The 22,829-nt window shown below is 41.8% G+C and overlaps 1 protein-coding gene and 1 long non-coding RNA gene across 12 annotated transcripts in view; both read left to right on the top strand.

Moving 5' to 3' along the window:
- The first annotated feature begins 5,149 nt into the window (after positions 1-5,149).
- Positions 5,150-9,585, top strand: sox4b (SRY-box transcription factor 4b). The gene has a single exon (XM_023276822.3). It carries the CDS (start codon positions 5,731-5,733, stop codon positions 6,970-6,972), a length of 1,242 nt encoding a protein of 413 aa, XP_023132590.1. The 5' UTR covers positions 5,150-5,730; the 3' UTR covers positions 6,973-9,585.
- Positions 9,586-14,796: 5,211 nt separating this feature from the next.
- LOC118470753 (uncharacterized) overlaps positions 14,797-22,829 on the top strand; it is a 119,789-nt gene continuing 111,756 nt past the window's right edge. For 10 of the 11 annotated variants that reach the window (XR_008602804.1, XR_008602800.1, XR_008602803.1 and 7 more), the window contains exons 1-2: positions 14,797-14,944; positions 16,391-16,754. This is a non-coding gene — a long non-coding RNA (uncharacterized LOC118470753). The other variant, XR_004847895.2, reaches the window with a different exon arrangement.

Consider the following 22,829-nt stretch of genomic DNA (forward strand, 5'->3'; position numbering starts at 1 on the left):
CACACAGACACACAGACACACACACACACAGCTCCAGTCACACACCACCAATCATTAACAGCTAAGCTAGGGTCATACTTTGCAGCTGCTCTTTCTGGATAAGATAAGACTTTGCTGGCTGCTGAGACAGAGTGTGTGTGCTCTTGTGTGTGTGTTTGTGTCTGCATCTTTGTCTCTTTCTGTGCCTGAAAACACCTGTTCAAACAAAGCTTTAGAAATATGACTGAATAAATACATTTCACATATACAGTAACCAGCCATCTGTCTGTTACAGGGTTGTAAAAGACTTTGCTGGGAACACGGACTTTGATGACAGTAAAAATATAATAAATCAAAGAGCTTCATTGTATGTGCTGTGGTTCACTGATACATTGTGTGGACTCTGTCATGTGAGCCAGTAAAATTTGCAAGAAGTTACGTTTTCTTGCAGAGTTTTAAATATTTGCCACACTGGATGAAGAGCAGTAGGGAGTCATCCAATGGCTCACTGCAAGTCTGATGTTTCTGCCATCTGATAAATTGTGTGCTAAGCAGAGAATATGTTGTTTTTTGTTTGTTTTTTTTGCATACACATGGACCCATGTTGTTTTAAGAATAGTCCCAATTCTCCGTTTTTTACATTCCAGTTATCCGAATCTCAAATCCATTTCGCCTTCGTACGTAAAGGCTCTCTCATTCCACTGATTAAATCATTTTGCAGCTACTGGAGGAGGCAGGTATGTGGTCCATTTGCAGGGTCTAATTTGACTGGCATGCATTGTCAGGGCATGGTTAAACACATCAGATCCACTGGTTAGCTTGATTAACTCTTGCGCAACCAACATCAAGCTGCTGCAAAATGACCCGGCAGATTTCTGTGTGTTTGTGCACGTTAAAGCGGTAACTTACTGCTTAGCATTCCACACAACCTGCCAGGTTATGCAGCGAAAATAATGAGGAGTGTTAGAGATGGTGACATCTCTGAGATGCAAGGGGACGTGGAGTTCATTTCCATGAAAAATCCTGAAACAATTAAAACGTTTCTACCTTCTTTACATCACTGACACCCGTCCAGACAGAGCATTCCCACCTGCCCTCTTTCAATACCACAACTCTTTCTTTTTAAAGGGGTCTGACCAAAGTAGAGCCTCAAGCACTGCATTTTTAATTGCAATAAAGGTCGACTCGTGGCAGGGATGAACAACAAAGCAGAATCATGATTATTATTATAATTGTTGGTTTTTGTTAAGGTTGTTCATTACGTTGCTTAGCTTTCCCATTAAATAACTCATTCTTTAGAAGCGTATTTATCACAGAACAGTATATTTTCTGTTTCTAATGCTTCTATTTTTCACTCATGTCTGGTTATAACCCGTTTTTAGAAATATTTCACTAATTTGCTTATTCTGTCGTTAAAGATCAATATTTCTGTAATGGATCGGCTGCTGTTATGATTCAAAGTTCGAGCAGCTAAACTCCAGGCAGGGGTTGTGACAGCTGTTCAATACACACCTCCATCAATATTTAAATATGGGAAGATTTTAAGTTTTCATGAAACTGAGTGGATGCGCTCTGAGTGGGTGGCTGACCATATGGTGTCGGTATTCTGAATAACAGATGACCTCAGATCAGATTTATCTTAGGAGGGAGACGCGGAGCAAAAAGAAAGAGAGATGGGGCTGCTTTGGCAACATTCTTCATCTAACATTCATGCCAATAAAACAAACTGACCTAAAGTGAAGAGAGAGAGCTGAGAGGCAGAGGAGGGGATGACAAGAGAGAGTTCAGAGGGAAGACAGTGAGAGATAACTCAGAGGGAGGAAGCCTGTTTAAACAGAGAAGCACCAAATTCCTCACCAAACCAAAACTCACACTCAAAGAGCTTGACATGCTCCCCGATCCATGCAAATCTGTTTGGCAACTGAAGAAATCTCAACATTATCATACCACTATATTAGATACCAGCAGAAAACTATCTGAATCTATACTGAACTTCTAAAATCTTTGAATCTGATCTATTTTCCTTTACAGCTATACAACTGCTATTTCTTTTATTTATTAATCTACATCTCATATCATCTCTTTAAATACCTAGTGACTGAGTTTTCTTAGCATAACTGCATTATTGAGTGCATATGTACATATATAGTGTAATAATGTGCCCATTTGTTAATTTGTTTCCTTACATTTTTATTCTTTGATTGCGAAGCCTAATTAAGAGAACTTAATTATGGTCTTTCTAATGAAGTAAATTCAGTTTTCGTGAGAGCGAGAGAGCTACAACAGTGGTTGGGAAAATTAAGAGGGGAGTTTAGAGAGAGCGAGAGTGAGAAGCAAAGAGTGAGGACTGACAAAAGAAAGTTGGGGGTGGAGGTGGGGCACAAAAAGAACACCTGTTGAGATTAGGGTTGGCACGCGACCCACTCCAACTCGCGTGGCAGCTGCACCTCACTGGAACAATGGCAGTAAAAGAGAGAGAGGGAAGAAAGCGAGAGGAAAGTTTGAATGCGCTACTTATCCTTTCGGGTCGTGTGTGTGTGTGTGTGTGTGTGTGTGTGTGTGTGTGTGTGTGTGGCATAGTAATGAGGGTGAGTGAGAGAGGGAAGAGGGAGGGAGAGAGAAAGCGAGTCAGATAAGTGTGCCAAGAAAAAGACGTGTATTCAAGTTAACCATGAAGCCAAAACTGGGTGAAAGGTCTTATTTATCCTTGGGATTAAGAATAGAATAGAATAGAATAGAATAGAATAGAATAGAATAGAATAGAATAGAATAGAATAGAATAGAATAGAATAGAATAGAATAGAATAGGATAGGATAGTATAGAATAGAAGACACCTGCTCAAGGTACTGAATGAGGTGTTATCTTGAAAAGCCACCAGCTGTCCCTCCAGGTGCAGAGAGTTGCCAAGGAAGACTTGATGTTACTTAAAATTTGGCAAACATTAGTCTTCAGTAAGTTCATACTGACCTTAACACATCCCCACAGGGAAGAGTATTTGTATTTATACTTGTAAAATAAGCCTCAGTGTATATTTTAAAGCACTCACAGGTTAAGTCATCCACCAAAGCAGAACCTCTTCTATAGCATATAGGCTTATATGCTATAATGTTTTCCTGCATTTTCTTATTAAAATGGCATTGTGCAGCAGTGTGACTTTATGAGTTAACGCTCTTATTTCCATTGCAGTTATGCTCCATGAACACACAAATTGGAGCCCAATTACCCGTTGCTTTACTTGGATGCACCGCAGATATGAGGCCATATTGAATATAATTGTACTCAGTGAAATGCATCCAGGAACGTTGGTGACTTTACTTTCATACTAATTTCCCAGCGGTGGTCCAAGTCACCTCTGACTCTCCTTTCATTAAGACACAGAACATCTGACCATCTCTATCTCTCTCTCTCTTTCACTCACACACACGCACGCACACTCACACTCACACTCACACTCACACACTGCTTTCATTTCCAATTCATTCCATATTTTTGATGGTATTTTTTTTAATGTGCAGACTCGTTCTCCCCTGGAAGCTGGAATCATTAAAGTGGGGGCTGATTACAAACCAAACTGTTTTTTTTCTCTACTAACCACTAAATTGCTTTAATTTACCATAAATTTTGCATCCTGTTCTACCTCTCTACGGTCTGGTATAACTTGCTATAACACACACACTCACTGCACAACAGCATCGCTCGGATGCCTCCCTGTCGCACAGAGACATTATGTAATTCACCCCTGGTAACTGTTTTCAATGCTCGGCCTGATCTCTTTACCCTCCTAAATTCTCTGCAGCTCAGCCACGCGGTGTTCTCTCCGGCTCTGCGACGCCATCTAGCGGCCCTCCACCTCAGCATTCTAGTTCGCTCACTACTGTGCGCCTGCCTTTAACCCTCCTTATTCCTCCTTACATTTTTTTGACTCGTTACAAATTTAAAGTGGGTTAAACCAGAAATTATTGTGTTTACTGGATGCGTCACGAGGACATTACAGTAGAAATAGACAACACTAAGAAAATGTAATTTTGGAAATGATGCCAATGGGTTTAAAAGTGCATATGATAAGATTGGCGACAAAAATGAAATATTTCATTGGTCCTAATTCTTTATCTATCTTTGTACACAACTTTTATATTGATGTGGGCATATTTACCTCCGTGCGTAAAAGTACTTTTGCGCACAGAGTGCAGTGCCGTGCGTATTTGTGCCACCCGGTCTTGTTTTTGTCACTGCTCACAAAAAAACTGCACTCGATGTCAGTTTCGGGGTGTGCGGATGTGTGTGTCCTCACAGGCAGTTTGCCCACACAGATCTTCGCTCCCCTTCTCTTCTCCCCTGTCTGCTGTGCTGGAGAGGGGCTGGTTCGATGTGTGTTATGTGACAAAAGACCGCCCAACCCCGCCTCGCAGAGAGAGAGGGAGAGGGAGAGAGCGAGAGAGAGAGAGAGAGAGAAGGAGGTGAAGCTTGGAAGCTTGGCTCGGAGTCTTCTCTCACACCAGCATAACGATTATGAGGTGTCCAAGAGACATTTCCCTGTTTGTGCAGCAGTCAGTAAGAGGAGCTCAACTGTTGAACGTGGTCTTGTTTAACATCATGATGAGCAGTGACCCCCTGTATGCAGACAGCCACCTATTAACCCAGTGATCACTTTTAGAAATTAAAAGAATGATCCACTTTTTAAAAATACTAAATACTTTTAAATATAAACAGCATGTGTCTTTATACACATTGTGCGCCTCCGGGTTCTGTTTTTGCGCACCATTCACAACATCCCCACTGTAAAGGAGGCTGATATAACAGAGCATATTTCTTTTTTAATCTGGCACAGTGGGAAACTGTACGTGTTTAAATTGCCATATGGCAAAAGTATACTCAGCTTTCCCATATAGCTGCATGTTAATGGTCCACACATGGGCTGCGGGTGAGAGAGTAGGAAGGGGGGTTCATAACATAAGCCAGTGTCTCTTTAAAAAAAAATTGAAGTTTCTTGTTGTATTCTGGAATGAGGTCAGACACGAGGCTCCTCATTGCACGCGCTGATTATTATTAGATTCCATTTTGGGCCAATCAGATCCGAGGGGGCGTGATTCTGGCGCAAAGGCAGGGTAGCGACAGCGTGCCATTGGTGGATTTTTATCGCCGTTGTATCACGGGAAGGGATAAATGCAGGCGAGGGGGGCCGGGTCTGGAGGGCTGGTTAAAACGCGACTGTAGGTCTGCGGATGGGAGGCGGACAGTGTAACTCGCTCTAGCTGCTTTTTTCCTTCCCCAGCATGCATGGCTTTTGTTTCTAGGAGAGCTGATGCAGAGAAAAGCACTTACCTTACACACTCTGGGAGTCCTTTGCAAGTGCCCAAAACGCAGAGAGTGGCGCCCAGTCTCAGCTGTGTAGACTGTTTCACTGAACTAATCTTATAACACAGAAGGAAGAGACTGAGAGCGATCCCAGGGTGCACAGTGGACAGTGGGCTGCACCGTCCGAGCTGTTTCAACTCCTACAGAAGCTGGAGATTAAACTTTTACGCATCCAGCCGTTTGAGGCTCCTCTGGACTGAAGTGTTTCCGAGTTTCCTGCGCATCTCAGGAGTGAATTATTTCTTGCACTGTTTTTTTTTCCTCTCCTCTCAGCTCAGACTGTGAAGAGGGGGAGAAAAGAGCTGAGTTTGCTTTAAAGTGAATCAGAGGACCACGGAGAGAGGGAGAGAAAGAGCCAGTACAGCCCTCTCCCTCTGTGTGCAGAAGCGGGCAGCATGGTGCAGAAAATGAGCCACACAGAGAGCACCGCCGAGGCGCTGTCCTTCTTCGCCGGGGATTCGAGCTCCGACTCCGGGGCGTGCATGGACCTGGACCCGGCCGCCTCGCCTCTCTCCCCGGGCTCCACAGCCTCCTCGACCGCCGGCGACAAGTTGGGAGACAACCCGGCGTGGTGTAAAACTCCGAGCGGCCACATCAAGAGACCCATGAACGCGTTTATGGTTTGGTCGCAGATCGAGAGGAGAAAGATCATGGAGCAGTCCCCGGACATGCACAACGCTGAGATCTCCAAGCGGCTGGGGAAGCGGTGGAAGCTGCTCAGAGACAGCGACAAGATCCCCTTCATCAGAGAGGCGGAGCGGCTCAGGCTCAAGCACATGGCGGACTATCCCGACTACAAGTACCGGCCCAGAAAGAAGGTAAAATCCAGCGCATCCAAGCCGGGCAGCAGCGGAGACAAGGGAGACAAACTTAGCAGTAGCTCGAACAACACCAGCACCAAGACATCCTCATCTTCGAGGAAGAATGGATCCAAATCTACCACCAGCAGCAGCAAACCCCACAAATCACTTTTCGGGAGCAGTAGCACCAAAGCATCACTGTTTGCCTCTGAGCACCCGTCAGAGCACCACCACAACTCCCTGTACAAGTCCAAATCCGTCTCCTCAGCCAAGCAGATACCGGACGGCAAGAAGCCCAAGCGGGTCTACGTCTTCGGCAGCAGCGGGGCAAGCCTGAGCGTCAGCCCGGCGTCCTCCGTCGTGGTCCCGGCCAGCCCCACGCTCAGCAGCTCGGCGGACTCCAGCGACCCACTGAGCCTGTACGAGGACGCGTCCAGCGGCCGGGAGGAGGGCGCAGACTCCCCGGGCAGCAGCGGCAGCCTGAGCGCGTCTTCGGAGCGCCACGGCGGCCACACGTACAGCAGCCGGCGGACTTCCTCGCCCACTCCCTCCGGCTCCCACTCCTCCGCCTCGTCCCACTCGTCCTCCTCCTCTTCCTCGGAGGACGAAGAGTTCGAGGACGACCTGCTCGACATCAACCCGAGCCCCAGCTTTGACAGCATGTCTCTGGGCAGCTTCGGCTCCTCGGTGCTGGACAGGGACTGGGATTTGAACTTTGAGTCCGGCTCCGGGGGGTCCCACTTCGAGTTCCCCGACTACTGCACGCCCGAAGTCAGCGAGATGATCTCCGGGGACTGGCTGGAGTCCACCATCTCCAACCTGGTGTTCACATACTGAGGAAGCAAACGGGCGACAGACGACAGGTAACAATTCCTGCGCGTAAAAATCTGACCACAAACAGAAACGGGGGTTCCTGCGAGTGTGGGCGCAATAGTTTGTTCTGACTACAGCAGACTAGTAAAAAGCCACTAAACTAGTCCCCGTCCCTTCCTGCCTCTAGAGGCGAGAGCTACGAGTCCTTGGAAAGCTCAACTTTAAAGCGAATAACTTGCTTTTTGTCCTTTTCTTCGGATGAGTGGACTGTGGGACTCGGTACCGGTGGAGGAACCAGAGGAGGAGCAGACTGACTCAGTCCTGGACTGTTTGAACTTTACTGTGATTGATTTGCACGTTACGCGGTCCGCCGTTCACTTAATCAATGTTGTTGCTGAATTTTTAAAAAAAGGGACATTTCACAACGTTTTACCAATCGCCAAGTGAACTTCACCACTAAAAGGTACAGAAATAGGACTGACTGCCGTGCAACGTTTTTATTGTGGTGTGTCACCGAGAGGGATTTTTTAAAATGAGACCGAGGTGGGTTGATGTTTTTGTTTTTTAAAGTTGGATATTTTTCTCAAAAGCAAAAAACCTGTTAAGCATGATAGCCTACTTTGTTTCCTATCTTGTGCTGAGATTTTCTGTAAGACTGTCGAGCAGTTCAACTAGTATTAGGGTTATTTAAATGGATAGGTGGCGCTCGCTTCGGTTCTTCTCTATAAGGAAAAAAAAGGACATTGAAATAATCACCAGCTGTCGTAATTTTTCAGACTTCAGGACTCAAACGCAACTTCAAATCTGTGCTGAACTTTATACACGTGTTCTCTGATTCAGGACCAAAATTCTTTAATTTTAGATGATAGCTATAGAGAAATCCTCACCGATTTTTTTGTTGTTTTTCATCCTCTGAGCTTTGTTTTGTACATGTATTCAGATGCCATTTTATATGGGATGTTGTATTTATATACTGGGCCAAGCATTTTTAACTTTATCATTTTTTTATTTTCGTTTTTATTTCTTGTACACACGATCTAGTCCATTTCTTTTTCTAACACGGTTGTTTGTCAGTATGTCTGTCACATTTCCTTCTCAGGCGAAGGGCTAGAGTTTTAAAAACACAACTTTTTTGATTTCTTTTTTATATTTAAATGTACACACTTTTGGACACTTAAAAGAGAGGAAACAGTTTGATTATTTTCTCAGTGTATTTTTGTACAAATCTATATAGAAAAATGGGGAAGTCAACAATCGGTGTGTGTAGCCTACTAATACAGCTGTATTGGATTTCCTAATTTTTAATACCCCCGGCAGACTGGTTTTCATGCTGCCTTCAAGTGCTCATGACAAGCTCGTATTTCTAAGTTTCTGCAGACTGTTGAAATGCTTTTGCAGGGACAGGCAGCAGAACAGACCTTATAAACACTGTGGTGCCTGTTGTTTGATTTTTAGCAGTTAGAGGCACCAAATTTTGTACTTTTAGTGATGGAGCAGAACATGAACCAGGTGTGCAATTCGTGTTTTACGTCACCAAAACAGCCAAACTTTGTCACTTCTACCAGCAAATACTTGTAACACTTATCTGACACCCAACCCCCCCGAATCTACCCTGAATATTGGCAGTGCAGGAGTAACGCACACTGCAATTTGGATTTTTCCCGACAGCACTTGAAAGCAGCACCAGTCTTGTATCAGCCTACCTTCTACGTTTACAGTGCCAGACTGCAGGCTTCTTAAAGACACAGGAGGCTTTATTTCCAGGGGCTGTTCCTGTACACCACGTGGGTTTAGCAACAGCATCACTGTCTCCAGCAGCCACTTGTTTTTGGTTTTGCATTTCCCGTCAAGTATCTTGCCTATGACAACAATGAGGAGATTGTAGCTTTAAATTTGACGTACTTCTTGATGTTTTCATTAACTGATGTCACATTTGCCAATCAGCCACTGGATCCAACAGGTTCTCAACACAACAGCAAAGCAAACAGCAAAAGGATGACAACATCAAGCATATTCAAATTTTTGATTTGAGTTCCGCAACACCTACTTGTACTGCGTTTCTCATTGTATTTGAATATATAATCTTTTCTACTTGTCGGCTAACTATTAGCTAATAATTGTTTTAGTATCTTTATGGCATGGTGAATAGCATTTGTATTTCAGATTCAGGTTATTAGCTGTTGTGTTTTTCAGAAAAAAATGAAAAAATGAGCAAAAACGATGAAACGTGAACTCGATCTTTGTATATTTGACTGTATCATAAAGCAAAAAGATTGTGTGTTTATGTACGTTGTTGCTATTGAGGACAGGCACTGTCTAGAACTGCTATCTTTTACACATCCTTACTTACATTTAAGGTGGTCAGTTCAGACTGTTTTTTATATATATATGAAAGCATTTTTAAATATATTAACTTTATTTTTCATCCATCCTGTGCAATATGCTGTGTAGAATTATCATTTATTGTCTCTAATCATGCCATAAACAAAAGAAACCGCCCTTTTTCTGAGACCCAGAGAGAGGATGGGGAACTCATGCCAGCTAAATTGTGTCCATTCACTGCCTGTCAGATTGTTGATACAAACTTGTGTACAGAACTTTTTCAAGGAAGGAAATAAATATCAGCTGGAACTGAAACTCTACAACTCTTTTCTTGATTCTTCAATGTATTGTTTCCCTCTTGGAGCCAAAATGGAACATGTTTGTTTCACAAATAAGGAAGAAATGACATAACATCAGCTCATTACCAACACTCTGTTTTGATCAATATTTCATAGCATGGGACTTTTGGCACTGCTTTAAAAAAAAAACACATAAAATTACAATATAAGCAACATATAGGTCACTGAAAACATTTTACTCAACTTTTTGTAGCTGCAACACAGTTTAGTTGTGATAAACACTGACTGTTGATAACAAATGTGTGGATCGGTTCCCAAAATACTTGGGATAACCGATTAAAAAAGGGGGTCTACTTTGGGGAAATCCTCTTCACTTCTATGGCAACATGTTCCTAAACAACCACCACATGGACACTTCTTTAGAGAAAAGCCAGTAAGCAATAAACTAGAGGTCATTCTTTAGTGATAAGTTAGTAAAATCTTGCTGTGTGAACTCTCCTATGCATTTTTGAAAGTTCTTGGTTCTCAAAACATCATATTAAGTCCACAACTGCACATACTTCTGACTTTTATAACACAGTGTCTTGTGCATTGAGTGTAAATGGTCCATACATAGTCTGCAAACCTTTTAGAAATCTGACTGCAGCACTCTTATTCCCTGTTACAGTAGTCAGGCCTGATCTTGAAAGAGTTTCACAGCAGGTTCCACCTTATTATACACTATTCTGTTAAAAAAAAAAAAAAAAAAAAAAAAAAAGAAGCATTTGGGAAGCCTACAACTCCACTGTAGATCTAAAATATAGATGCCTTATATAGACTCAGACACAGACAATCAATGAGATTATTTTAACCCCATCATGATATATATTTAATAAGTTTTCACGTAAAGCTCCCATAAGGCTTAAGTCAACATCATACATTCAGACTGTATCTTAGCAGGGGATGCTGACCTGGGACCTGGATGTCTCATATCGATGATTATATGACCATATGGCATGACCTAACTCTCAGTCTACAAAACCACGATAGATCTGGTTCTTTAAACTGTGTCGCTCAGGGTTTTTTTTTTTAAATATCAGGAGAAAACCTCATGAAAAGCTCCACTCATCTGTTCAAACAGCCATGTAAAATTGATTTGTGGCTTAAGGGGTTAAGAATCAAATGCATTATGTATAACCTGAAACCATGATGTTACTGGGAGAAAACAGAAAATAGCCCAGTGTCACTTGTAGTAAACAGAACAAGCCGCTTGTAGTGCAGACAACACGGAATCACATTGATTAACCTGTGCCTCAGATCATCTTATGATGTGCATCATCAGAAGTTTATTTAAATTACTAGAATATTCAGGTTCATGTGATTCTTTAAGAGCATAAAATACTATTATAAACATAGGATGGAAGGACTGAATGATCTTTCCTGCTGGATATGCCTGCTTATATGAAAGATTTTCTGCACCCTTTGTCACATAACTCCTCTGGATATAGTCAGAAAACACATCAAAAGCCAAGAATAAAGCACGAAAAGCTATTCTAAGCAGCTGCAGTTGACCACATGAAGCTTCAGCCTGAGCTCAGCTTGTCACAAAGCTTAAGTTATGCTTGTCTAATTGCCTAAAATGTGTTCCTTCTGCAGAATAACAGGCTGCACATGTGTAAAATGTGCAGCATTAGTAAAAGCTGCATGCATGGAGCCACCAGTTTACTGAAGTTAGTTGGAGAATGAGCAGTTCAGTTCAAAAGCTAAATCTTCTTTTCTATTCTATTCTATTCTATTCTATTCTATTCTATTCTATTCTATTCTATTCTATTCTAGCCTGTTGTGCTGGATGCAGCCAGCGCTCAGACAGTCATGTTTCCCCTTCCCCCTCTCCCAGACAGACCCTCACTGTGGGGGAAGGGCTGTTTAGGCAGCAGCCAGCCAAGGGCCCTCCAGCATAGCTGACAAGCATGTCTGTCTGTCTGTCTACAGTATGTGCATGTGTGTGTGTGTTTGTGTGTGTGCATGACACTACATGACATGGTTATCTCTGGTGCAAGACAAGCCCCTATATGTTTATCTCAAATACCAACCATACATACTTATTCTATTCTCTTTTCACCTATTGCATAATTGTTTAATTCACTGTATGAAATTACTATAAAGGCTATTAGTGTAATTGGCTATGTGTTATGTATTCTATAATTATGTATAGTACAGACACCATTGTTGTTTTTTTTTTCTCAGTTCATGGCTCTGTGCATTTTTAATGCTGTAATTGGATGTAAAATTACCTTAAGATACCAAGACTTTGGGTAAGTGAATTAGTCTTGGTGTTATGAGCGATGATGCACCATAAAACGAAGACAGGAGGCTAGATAAAGATAAGTGTAAAACATAAAGCAGACTGTAAAATGCACTTATAATTGTCCATATGTTGTGCTACATTCACTATATGTAAAACATGCTTTATGTAAAAAAGAGGTACTAGAGGAAATACGAGTGTGCAGGAATCCATGAGTGATATTATGATGCTGCTGCTCCTATAAATAAGCCCTTAGCATCAAAGTAAGATGCAGATATATGCATTTTATTGCAGCTTAATTGGCTGTAAGCAACGACTAACAGCCTTTTCAACTGGCAGTCATATGTGTTTTTGTAATACGCGCTGCATATTACTTTATTTCTTAACATCCTGGTGATAAATATGTATCATGCAAAGAGATAATATCTGCAGTGCGTGGTATAATCTTGCATATTTCCTTACAGTCCCTGCACTGGTGTGTGTGTGTGTGTGTGTTAAGCTCCTTAAAGCTGTATGTAGCCTGTTCAGTGTGCAGTCTCATGCCTGGTTCAGCTGACTCCACAGTGGGAGATATGCAGGCAGCAGCCAGGGCAGAGCAGAGCGAAGCAGAACAGGCTGACTGCTGGAGTCAGTGGCCCAGTAAAACCACAGCAGGGGGGATAAGAGCTCCGCCGGAGGGGGGTGGGAGAGGTATGACTGTATCTCTATGTCTGCCTGTCTGTATATGCAGCTCAGCCCAGAGGGGGTGGATGGAGCGGCAGCGGCGGCGGGGTTATGACTCCTTCTCTCCTCTCTCTGGTTTATGCGTTTTCTCCCTTGTTTCTGTCTTTGTACAAATACCTTGTTTTTCACTTGTTTCCACTACATTCCATTTTCATTATTTATCTCCATCTGTCTAGCATATGAATGGAGGACATGGTGGTGCTGGAGTCACTTATCTGTAGTTTTCCTACCTGGCTGCCTCTGTCTGGATGTTCCCACAGGGTTTCCTTTACACAAACAGAAACATCACACACAGACGAGTTCCTGTTTTATTTGGCTGTTTTTTGTTTTTTTTTTTTGTTTTGTTTTGTTTTGTTTTTGGACCCAGGTCTGGGGTCGAACAGGTAGAACTGCAGAAATTACATTTTTATCTGCCTGTGGATGTGTGGTTAATGAAAATATACACCTGTCAGGTTGTTTTCTTTCCAGAGTAGACTTACAACTGGGAGAGAAGAGACATGATTATGACTTTTTCCCAGCATGCACCTCAGACTCTAACTCAATCACATTTTGTGTTACTTTCAGTTCTGTGATGCTTGAAATAAAAATAGTTTGACCACACATTTTCTGAACTCTCACAGGCCATCCATGTCACTAATTTATGTTAAAAGTTGTTTGACTGCTGTCTTCAGTACATTCTGGGATGTAAATCAGGTTTATTTTGCATGTGAATGATTGGAGTAGTATAATAGTAATAATAAAAATTGCTAATTTTGCTCATGCATATGCATTTAAACAATAAATTTAGTTGGATATAATAATTTGTACTGGGGTGCAATTAAGTAGTACACTGAAGAAAGATAATTACTGAACCAATCTAAATTAATTGCATCAATTAGTCATGCAATTAAATTAAGTTTATCCAAATTAAGTGAACAAGTACTATTAATGTCACTGGTTTCAGTTAAATCTACTTAAATTATTTATCTTTAAATTAGTTATGCTGCAGCTTCATTTTACAGAAACTCAATTTGAAGCTTCCAAGTTTACAAATTAGGTATTTGCGTTACCCAAATACAAAATGTAAAACACGAGCTTGTCATGAGATTTGCTGTTTTTTGTAAATCCGGCTAAAAGAAAAGACAGTTGAGTTGCAGCATAAAAAAATTGAAGAAAGGTTGACATCAGACACACAAAGGAGCTGAGAAATGGAGTTTTGCACTTTTGCTGAAATCAAAATACCACTTCAAAGGGAAAAAAACGTAATTTTAGGCTGACAGAATCCAGGAAAGTGGGTAAACTGCCCTCATCAAAGCATAAAGATTAGTGAGAATCAGTCAGAACAGTACTTTATTTCAAATACAGTTCAAATGCACTTTTTACAGTGTAATTATACTTTTTTTAAAAAAACCAAATAGTCCATATATTATATTTAATATAAATATACGTGTATATTTAATTGTTTTCTACAAAGACAAAAAACATAAGGAAATGTACTTTTCAGTTTAGGCCCTTCTTTTCCTCTCTTTTTTCTTTTGTTTTTACATGTATGAGAAAGATGACAATTATTCTAAACCTCACAGGTCCAGATTTAGTCTAATTAATGCTTTTAGGTTAAGTTTCCACCTTAAAGCAGCTCCACTGCTCCATGCCATTATATTTTATTTGCGTGCATCTAAAATCAAGGAGACCTTTTTCCTTCCCTTTGTCTCCTCCTTTGTTCCTGTGCTGTCCAGACACAATGGTGGTCTCCAGGCGCTGCATCCAGCAAAGTTTCTGTCAGGCAGCCTGCACCATGAGGACACAAACACTGAGACAAAACAGAAAACAAGAGGAACAAAGGCACAAATGATGAAGCTGTTGAATGTGGAAGTTTTCTAGGTGTTTCTCGAGTAGCCACTAGAATAAAATAAGCAGACAGAGGAAGAGGTAACATTCCCCAAAGGGAAGAACCAGCCAGACAGCAGCTTCAAAGAGGCGTTAATGCGTAAACAAATGGCAGCCGACTCAAAAGTGACATAATTGAAATGGAATAAAATACTTTAAAATAGGAGAAATGGCTAAATGTGTGATAATAAGATGGCGGAGTTAATATACTGATTTTGGGAAACTTGTCAAGAGAAGTTTAAATAAATTAAAATAATCTCCAATTAGCCTCCATGTTTGGGATCCTCAGTCCGATATTGTTGTGAGCCGAGTTGTTTGACTTTGAGAGGGCGGGACTCCGTGTGGAGAGCGAAATGAACTAGGCGCGGCCAAAAGGAGCCCCATCCATCTATCACACGTGTAGACAAAGGGGGACTTCACAACACAAAGCTAGATGTGTCTTCTCAAACTTTTTTTTTCCGCGACGCACGGCAGCGCGCACCGCGCCGGCCGACCCCCGCAGGTGAGTTGTCTCCGAGCGGGATCCTGCCGCTCATTTCACCCCCGGAGCGATTTTTCTGAATTTATTTCCAGTTAAAAGTTGCGGCTGTAGTTGGTGCGTCAGCGCTCAAACTTGAGCACAAAGCAGGAGGGAGAGGGAGAGAGACATAGAGAGACCGAGGCAGCGAGAGAGAGCGAGAGGAGCGGTCCCCTTTTCCTTTGTCTGATGCGGGGCTCTTTGAGGAGAGAACTTGAGGGGATGCTCAGACACGCATCTCCACAACGCGCAATAACGCTCAACTTGTGCAAATTAGAATGAAGTGACAGCGCGCTTTCGTGGAGGTGAGATGGAGTTTGTGCTGGTGCCGTATTTTTGTCTCTTGGGGATGTTGCGACACACAGGACAAAGCAACTGGCTGTCAGAAGTTTGTGGAGGAAAGGAGCTTTTTACGCACGCAGAGACAAAGACTAAGTGACCTGGCTCAGAAATAGTTTGTGACTAGTGTTTTTTTATTTTTCTCCTGCAGTAGTTTGGGGACAGCAGTATTCGCGGTTTGGCCAAGTTGCCACTGTACTGTGGGAATTCAGCGCAATGCAATCAGGTGTAAAGTCTCCAAGTAACTAAACGGTGACAGAATTAAACTTTTTGCACGAGTGAGGAAAGATGTTTTGAAGCAGAAAGGTATCAGGGGATGAAAATAAAATAGGTTCGTCTCGAAAATCTCCAAGAAACTTGTAGTTTATTGGAAACAGATCAACAGGTATAAGTCGTTGCAGCTTCTTTGTTACTGTAAAGGCTCCTTTGTTCTCAGTCATACAAAGAAAAGCAGCAGAAAAACGCGCAAATCCTCCAGGAAACAACTTTTTGGAACTCCTTAATTTAATTTCACGGTCTAAAAATGTTTTAAATTTAATAGTTCTATATTGCAAACTTTTAAATAAGCTTTTATTTGCTTCTTTTACTTTTAAATTTACAAAAAACCCGCCGAGCATCTCCAGATTAATAGTTACGGACTCGAGGTTTATTCCAGTTTCGTCTGGATTTTTGTGTGATGACTTAAAGTTAAGACATTAAGTCTACATGATTTTACAAAACTTTCTTTATCTTGTGAAGGTGTGGCCAAACAACTTGTATGAATATGCTGCATTCCACTGTACAGTAGCCCTTCCCTTCAACTTTTCATCGGGAAACATACAAGAGGATTTACATTTAGAGGACAGATTTGTAATGTGAAGCAAAATTTGTTTTACCATCTGCAGAAAACAATTTTTGGTTTTGCTTGTTTTTAACCTTTTTCAACTAATTTCACACTGTTACAACTTTTTAGATATGATTTAACATTTAAAATGTAATTTAATTTTCCTTTTCATTTTAAGGTTTAAGCAATGAGCATATTTGTTGTTAATATATAGTTTTAACTTCAGTGCTCTCATTTTTTTTCTTGATTTCTCTGTTAACTGTCCTTAGGTGGGATTTGAACAGAGATTAACCAGCAAAGCATTTCCTCCTGCGCAAGGCCGAGGAAATAAAAATATGTGGAAATCACATGGAAGATGTACAGAGTCACCTATCAAGCAACTTTTAAGACAAAGAGGAGGATTAAGAGACTGTGCAGTTTTCTTTTGGAGAAGGTGAAGACTTATCTCATAAGGATTTAGACTTCAGCAGCAGCAGTGCCAGTCGGATTGGCACACTTGGAAATCTAAAACTCATGGAGACACTTTGAGGATTATAAGAATGTGTAGTAAGTCTCTCTACAAGACATGTCCCAGGCCAAAGTCCCCCGGATAGCAGGATATTGCATTTCTGATCCTCCTCGGCCTTCGCATGGGTAGGTGATATTACTTTTTAGTGGGATGTGGGATTTGGCTTTTGATCTACCACTTGTTTGCAGGACTGGAAGAGCTGTACTCACTCACATGCACACTCGCATGTGCACATCATCCAATTTATTTTTGGCTAAACTGAGTTACTCCTGTACTGTATAATGAATGTAACTATGGATACTACAGTAGGTGAATAAATGCAAATCATCTGATGAAAGTTCGTTTTGAGGAGCAACTTTAAAAACTGCATCTTGATAATTCCCAAATAATTTTTCCACTGACTGCTGTACTGCAGTACTTTGGATATATAATATTAGCCATTAGAGATCAGAAAAGAAGACAATTTAAGTGGTTAGAACAGTGATGATTCTGGATACAGAAACATTGCTTTCGCCTACGGTTTTGTGAACGGACACCACAACTTTAAAGCAGATTTTTTCACACTTGTCATGCACTTGGATACACACTCAGCCAATGAATGCCGAAAGCCTCTCAATGAACATCTGTAGTTTGTCAAGTTAGTGGCACATGAGCAACAAACTAAAAGTTCATATTATCTTATGCAAATTTCTTTAGCCATGCAGTTGGGTATGAGCCACTACCTCATCAACCTTTATCCTTAAATTTAGGTACATTTATACATACATGGCCCTGAATAGTTGTAGAATATCACACACAACATCAGTGTCCTGTTCAAAGTTTTTGATTCAGCAGGTTTGACTTTGAAAGCTGTTCCACCTCATTCAAGTCTCCTTGCATCTGAGATGGTTTGTAAAATCAGCATTTGACTATAAGTTGTGTGAAGTGTGATCTGATTTGCCGTTTCATTGCACTGTGATTTGTAGTCAGAGAAAATGTGTCTTCAAGTCATTCAGTTCACTGAGGGGACAAGACGAGAGCGATAGCATCTCAGACTGAAGAAGCTGCTTTTGAATTCTGCCCGTTGCTGCTGCAGCAGTTACTTCAGACTTCAAGTCTTCTCGACTTAAAAAAGAGTCACAAGAAATGCAGGCGGCCTTCTTAACCTGTACTTGTGCTGTACTATTTGTGAGTGTAAAGGAGAGAGAAAGCTGGATTCACTCCTTTCTCTCTCTTTGCAGCCCAACCTTTATCAGTGATGTCATTGAGAGCCAATGAGAGCGTACAACGGTGCTTGTCAGCATCCAAGCTCCGCCCCCAGCCTCTTTGTGCATGGCAGCCCACATGGTCCTGCAGCATCACATTTTCTTCATGCAATAAGCTGCAGCAGCGACACACAGATAGAAGAGATGTGGCTGTTGGCTATGTGCTCTGATGTTAATCTGTCATGTCTATTCAGAAATTAGCTGTTTATCACTGTGAGCATACAGTATGCAATATTTTTTACAAGAATTATTTGCCAAAAATACATCAAACGTTCAGAAATTAAATTTAAATGAGAGCTGAAAGCCGAATACAAATACTCTCTATTTCACATTTGGCATGGCATTCTATTAATGTATGCTGAAGTCTAGAAAGTACATTATATATATATAAAAAAGATTTTATATTTTCCTTATATCAGCTAAAATCCAACCAGTAGCTGAAAGAATCTAATGGTACCAGACAGCATGTGTCAGCTTAATAACAAATTGCATGAACTTGTCAGCAGTGGAGTTTTAAGGGCATTTACTTGCCTCCTGGGGCTCTTGTGGCAGAGCTTCAGGTCACAGCCTGGAAATGACTGGATCAGTGGGAATCGAGGTCAGTCAGCACTGACACACAGGTGGGACAGATATAGGTCAGTGGTGGAGTATGGCTGCTGATGAGTCATGCATCTACAGTAAGGAAGGATCAGAGAGAGTCTGCGGAGCGTTTTATCCACCAGACGCACAGGAATCCTTACCTTAATTTCTGCTCAAGCTGCTCTTGAATTTCACCTTTTTCTTTGGTTCCACTGAACTGAACTGAATTGAATGATGCCTGCAACGTTACTGCTACTGCACATTTCACTCATTTCAGTTGCTTTATTTGAGAATAATAATGTTAACTTTGGCTCTTTGATGTTGCGTGTAAGTGAATCTGATGTTCTTGCAGATTAAACCGTGCACCTGGAGCTCCACATCTCCCCTGCCCTCCTCTTCACCTGTGATACTGGAGATTACAAGTGTGCAGATTCAATCCGGTAGCCAGATAATGAACCTATGAATAAAACAGAAACATCAGATGCAGCATAGCTAATCATTATGACGGGCCCGGCACTGAGCCTTTAACAGGCATTGCACTGGCATGGTTCCTCTTACAATGCAGCACGCGCCGCTGTGTGCAGCTTAATTACATTGCTTATCAGTAAACGCTATTATCAAGTACAGTGCAGTTTTTCGTAGCATTTGCCATTCGGTGGACAGTGTGCGAGAGCATACGTTCTTTTGTACAGTCTCTCCAGTGGGAGCAGCTAATCCACTGAGTTACATGGGACAACATTAACATAGCAGTCTGTGGCATCTTCCACTTCTGAAGTCTCAATATCCATCTAAGCTGGAATGCTCATTAAAACGGGCGATGGTTTAACATCCCCTCTTTCTTTGCAGCATATGCACAACTAAATCTGTGTCACCATAATCTCTCATTCATCTGTATCTGCTGTTACAGTCACATAGAGTTCATTCTCCTTCTGGTGACGACAGCCGCAAATCATATTACTGAGTTGGAGCGACATCATACCTGAGGCTCACTGATAGCCATCCTGCAGATATAAACATATTTAAATCTGCATTATTCTCATCCAGTTATGTTACTGTAATGCACAACGTGTCCATAAGCTGGACTGATGTTATGCAAAGTGTATTAGACTAGAATACAACATTAGGCCTGGAGTAACTAATCGCTCCCATAAGCCTAATTCTCTCAGACATGCTGTGGGCAGCCTCAGGAAAGCTATCAGGTTTATTTTTACTGCTCATTGCATGTAGCTTGTGGGCACTGCAGCTCGCAGAAATCACTATAATACATGTATGTGTACACGAGTTGTATTTTCTGGTTCATCAAACCACAAAATGACAGCAAATACCAGTTAAGGTCCAATCTGGTTTCGCAGCATTTGATACTTGCACACGCAACATTTGACCCAATACTGTGCATGTTTACACTGCGCTTTTCTAGAATTCCTACTATTTTTACCCTCAGATATGTAATCTTTGATGTTCGGATACAGCCGCTGACAGATGGCCAAGTAAATTTTGAGATGGATCTTCAAAGCGTAACAGCCGCTCAGACAGATTTTGTATGTGTTATATACTACAAAAAAGAGAAAAAAATGAATTGGTGGAGACGAGCAAGTTGTCAAAAACGGCAGCAATAATAATCTTAATTTAGCCCATCAGCTGAATTTAGGTTGATGCTCCTTTTGTGCGCAGCAGTGAGTCACACAGGGCGCTACACTGTGGGTACAGTGCTGTGAATTACAGTGCAGTAAAACATTAGGCCCACCATTACTAATCATGACGACAGTCCTAATTCTCCGAGCTACAGGCATTCTGTGGTCATCCTGTTGCAAACTATCAGAGCTTAGTTTTACCACTCAGCGCCTGTAGCCTCGAGATAAGTTAACGTGCTCTGCTGGCACGCTAATACATACCAGCACTGGGGGACAGGAATAAATTATTTCTTTATGACTGCGCACAAGGCAGAGCGTTTGAAGGAGGGGAGAGAGGGAACGTAGGGAGATGAAGCAGAATGAAGAGGCATGGGGGTAAATGATGGGCAGGAGAGAGAGGAAGCCAGACAGGAAATATAAGGATGCAGATTGAGAGGGGAGAAGAGTTAGAACGAGAGATGAAAAGGCCAAGAATAACACAGATAGTCAGCTTTATAGTGCTTTTTATATCAGCTCCGTTTATAGTAATTCTCTCACCATGACTGTGGTGAGAGAAGCAGTCGTAAGTGGAATCGTCATTTTATTTTCAACTTTGAGACATATATAAGAGATAACTGGAAAGCCTTTCCTAGATAGGTAGCGTTTGAAGCTGTGAGCTCAGCAGCCACACAAGGTTTGTTTTGGAAAATAATAACTGTACAGATGCATTTCACTGCTCTGACCTGAAAACTGCTCAGCCTGAATCCACAAACATGCGACCTTTAGAGGGATTATGTCCTAGTTTGAAATACCCAAATCATGCAATGAGAAAGAGCTGGTGGATAATGTTAAAAATTGTGAAATTATCCTAAAACACACTGCTTTTAGTGGAAAAGTGATGATACAGTGGCAACATTTAATAGCCACTTTAGATCTCATGGGAGAAATGTGTACTTGACTTTATGATGTCGATTGCTGTTTAGTTATTTTATGTTTGGGTTTAAATGTTAATGTCTTGTTTTGCGCCACATTGTGCGCTTATACTTTTATGCCGGCTGCACATTTGCCCTGTGGGATTTTAGCGAAGTCAAAACCACACTGCAGAAAATTGCATGACAAATCAGTCGGAAAACACATAAAGGTAAGCGCCAAATCAAAATGCGCCGGATGATGGCTCACATGGTGTGTTGCACAGCAGGTTTAACCGTCTCTGAAGGTGCTGCTTTCTGTCCCGGCACAGGTACAGACACTAAGACACATTTCCAACAGCAGCAGCTTTAACCAGTTGTCTGTCTGTCTGTCTATCACAGATCAACTTATTACCTCCATAAATGCACAGCATGTTGCTGTCTGGGGATGGACTGATAATCCCTCTAAAGACTGGGGTTTTATCAAAGCTAAATCTGCTCCACACACACACACACACACACACACACACACACACACACACACACACACACACACACACACACACACATAGGGACAAACATGCATCAGGAAAACCCACACGAGGGAACACACAGACACACGTGGCGATGGACTCGGCTGGCAGAAACACAGACATACGTGTAAAGACGAGGATTTTATCACAGACAAATCTGTTATTGTCTGGTAGTTAGGAGATTATGAAACGGTGATTTTATGGGCACAAACGCACACATGTGCCATTAGAGGATGAACACTGAAGGTATAGCGCAGTTATGTGATATCAGCACTGGTCTGGTTTATTATTGTGACTTTATTAACATGATAAATACTCAGTAAATCACGTTTGGCGACAGCTTTTATTGTATGCACTGTTGTTTTTTCACCATTCTTTTAATATATATTCTTCCACATTCAAAGCCAAACTAGTATGTTTCTGTCAGATTTGGATTTAGGCTTTTCTAGTAAAGAACTGATAGATTCCAGTGGTATCTTCTCCAGTCACCAGCCCCACTTCTTTCATTTTTAGGAGACACCCCCCCCCCCCGTCAGACATCATGTTTTCCATTTTAAAAACAAGAAGCAAAGAGAAATGACCCCAAAAAGGTGGTGTGACTCCTGCTGTGTCTCAGGGAATCAGGGAATTTTAAGTCAGGCACCGTATCGTTCAGCCTAATTGAAATGACATCTGTCTTGGGCTAATTGATCGACAGCGGTGCCAGACCACAGTGAGTGAGGAGATGTCAGGACGAGGCTTAGAGAGAGAAAAGCTGTCGGTGATGGAGCTCCAGCCTGCAGCTTAGCATGCTGCTGTCCTGAGGCTGAACCTAGACTGAGCTGTTTTCTCAGACCAGTGACTATGAGCAGAGTGAGGTCCAGCATTAGTTAACGGTTCAGCTGTCCTCTGTCTTCATATGAGAGTACATGACCTGACTGTCGCTGCTCTGCTTCATGCAGAGTCATTCTTTAACTCTATGGACTGTGATCAGCGGGCAGGAGTTTATTGTTTATCTTCAGGTTTTCATACAGGTGAAATGTTTCCAGCACAACACAAAGTAGTGGTGTTTTCTAGGTTATGCATAATTTGGTAAAAGTAGGAAATGACACAAGACAGGATGAGGCTGCTTACCTCCCTTTTCTACTTGTAAACAAATCTACAGTAATTTTCTCTCACATTCCCCTCTACGAAATCCTCCTGTCAGCCAGAGAGTCACGTTTCTTTACATTAACCTGCACCATGAGTGCAGAATAAAGCTTTTTCCTGCAGGCTCAAAGGAAAACTAATGCCTCTCATTCTGTTTGAAACTGGCATCCTTTGATTTTCTGTGGACTTGCAATGTTT

The sequence above is a fragment of the Amphiprion ocellaris genome, chromosome 9, assembly GCF_022539595.1.
Source record: "Amphiprion ocellaris isolate individual 3 ecotype Okinawa chromosome 9, ASM2253959v1, whole genome shotgun sequence".
Taxonomy (NCBI): Eukaryota; Metazoa; Chordata; class Actinopteri; family Pomacentridae; genus Amphiprion; species Amphiprion ocellaris.

Coding starts and splice junctions, on each gene's coding strand:
- sox4b (XM_023276822.3), top strand. CDS start 5,731: ATGGTGCAGAAAATGAGCCACACAGAGAGCACCGCCGAGGCGCTGTCC.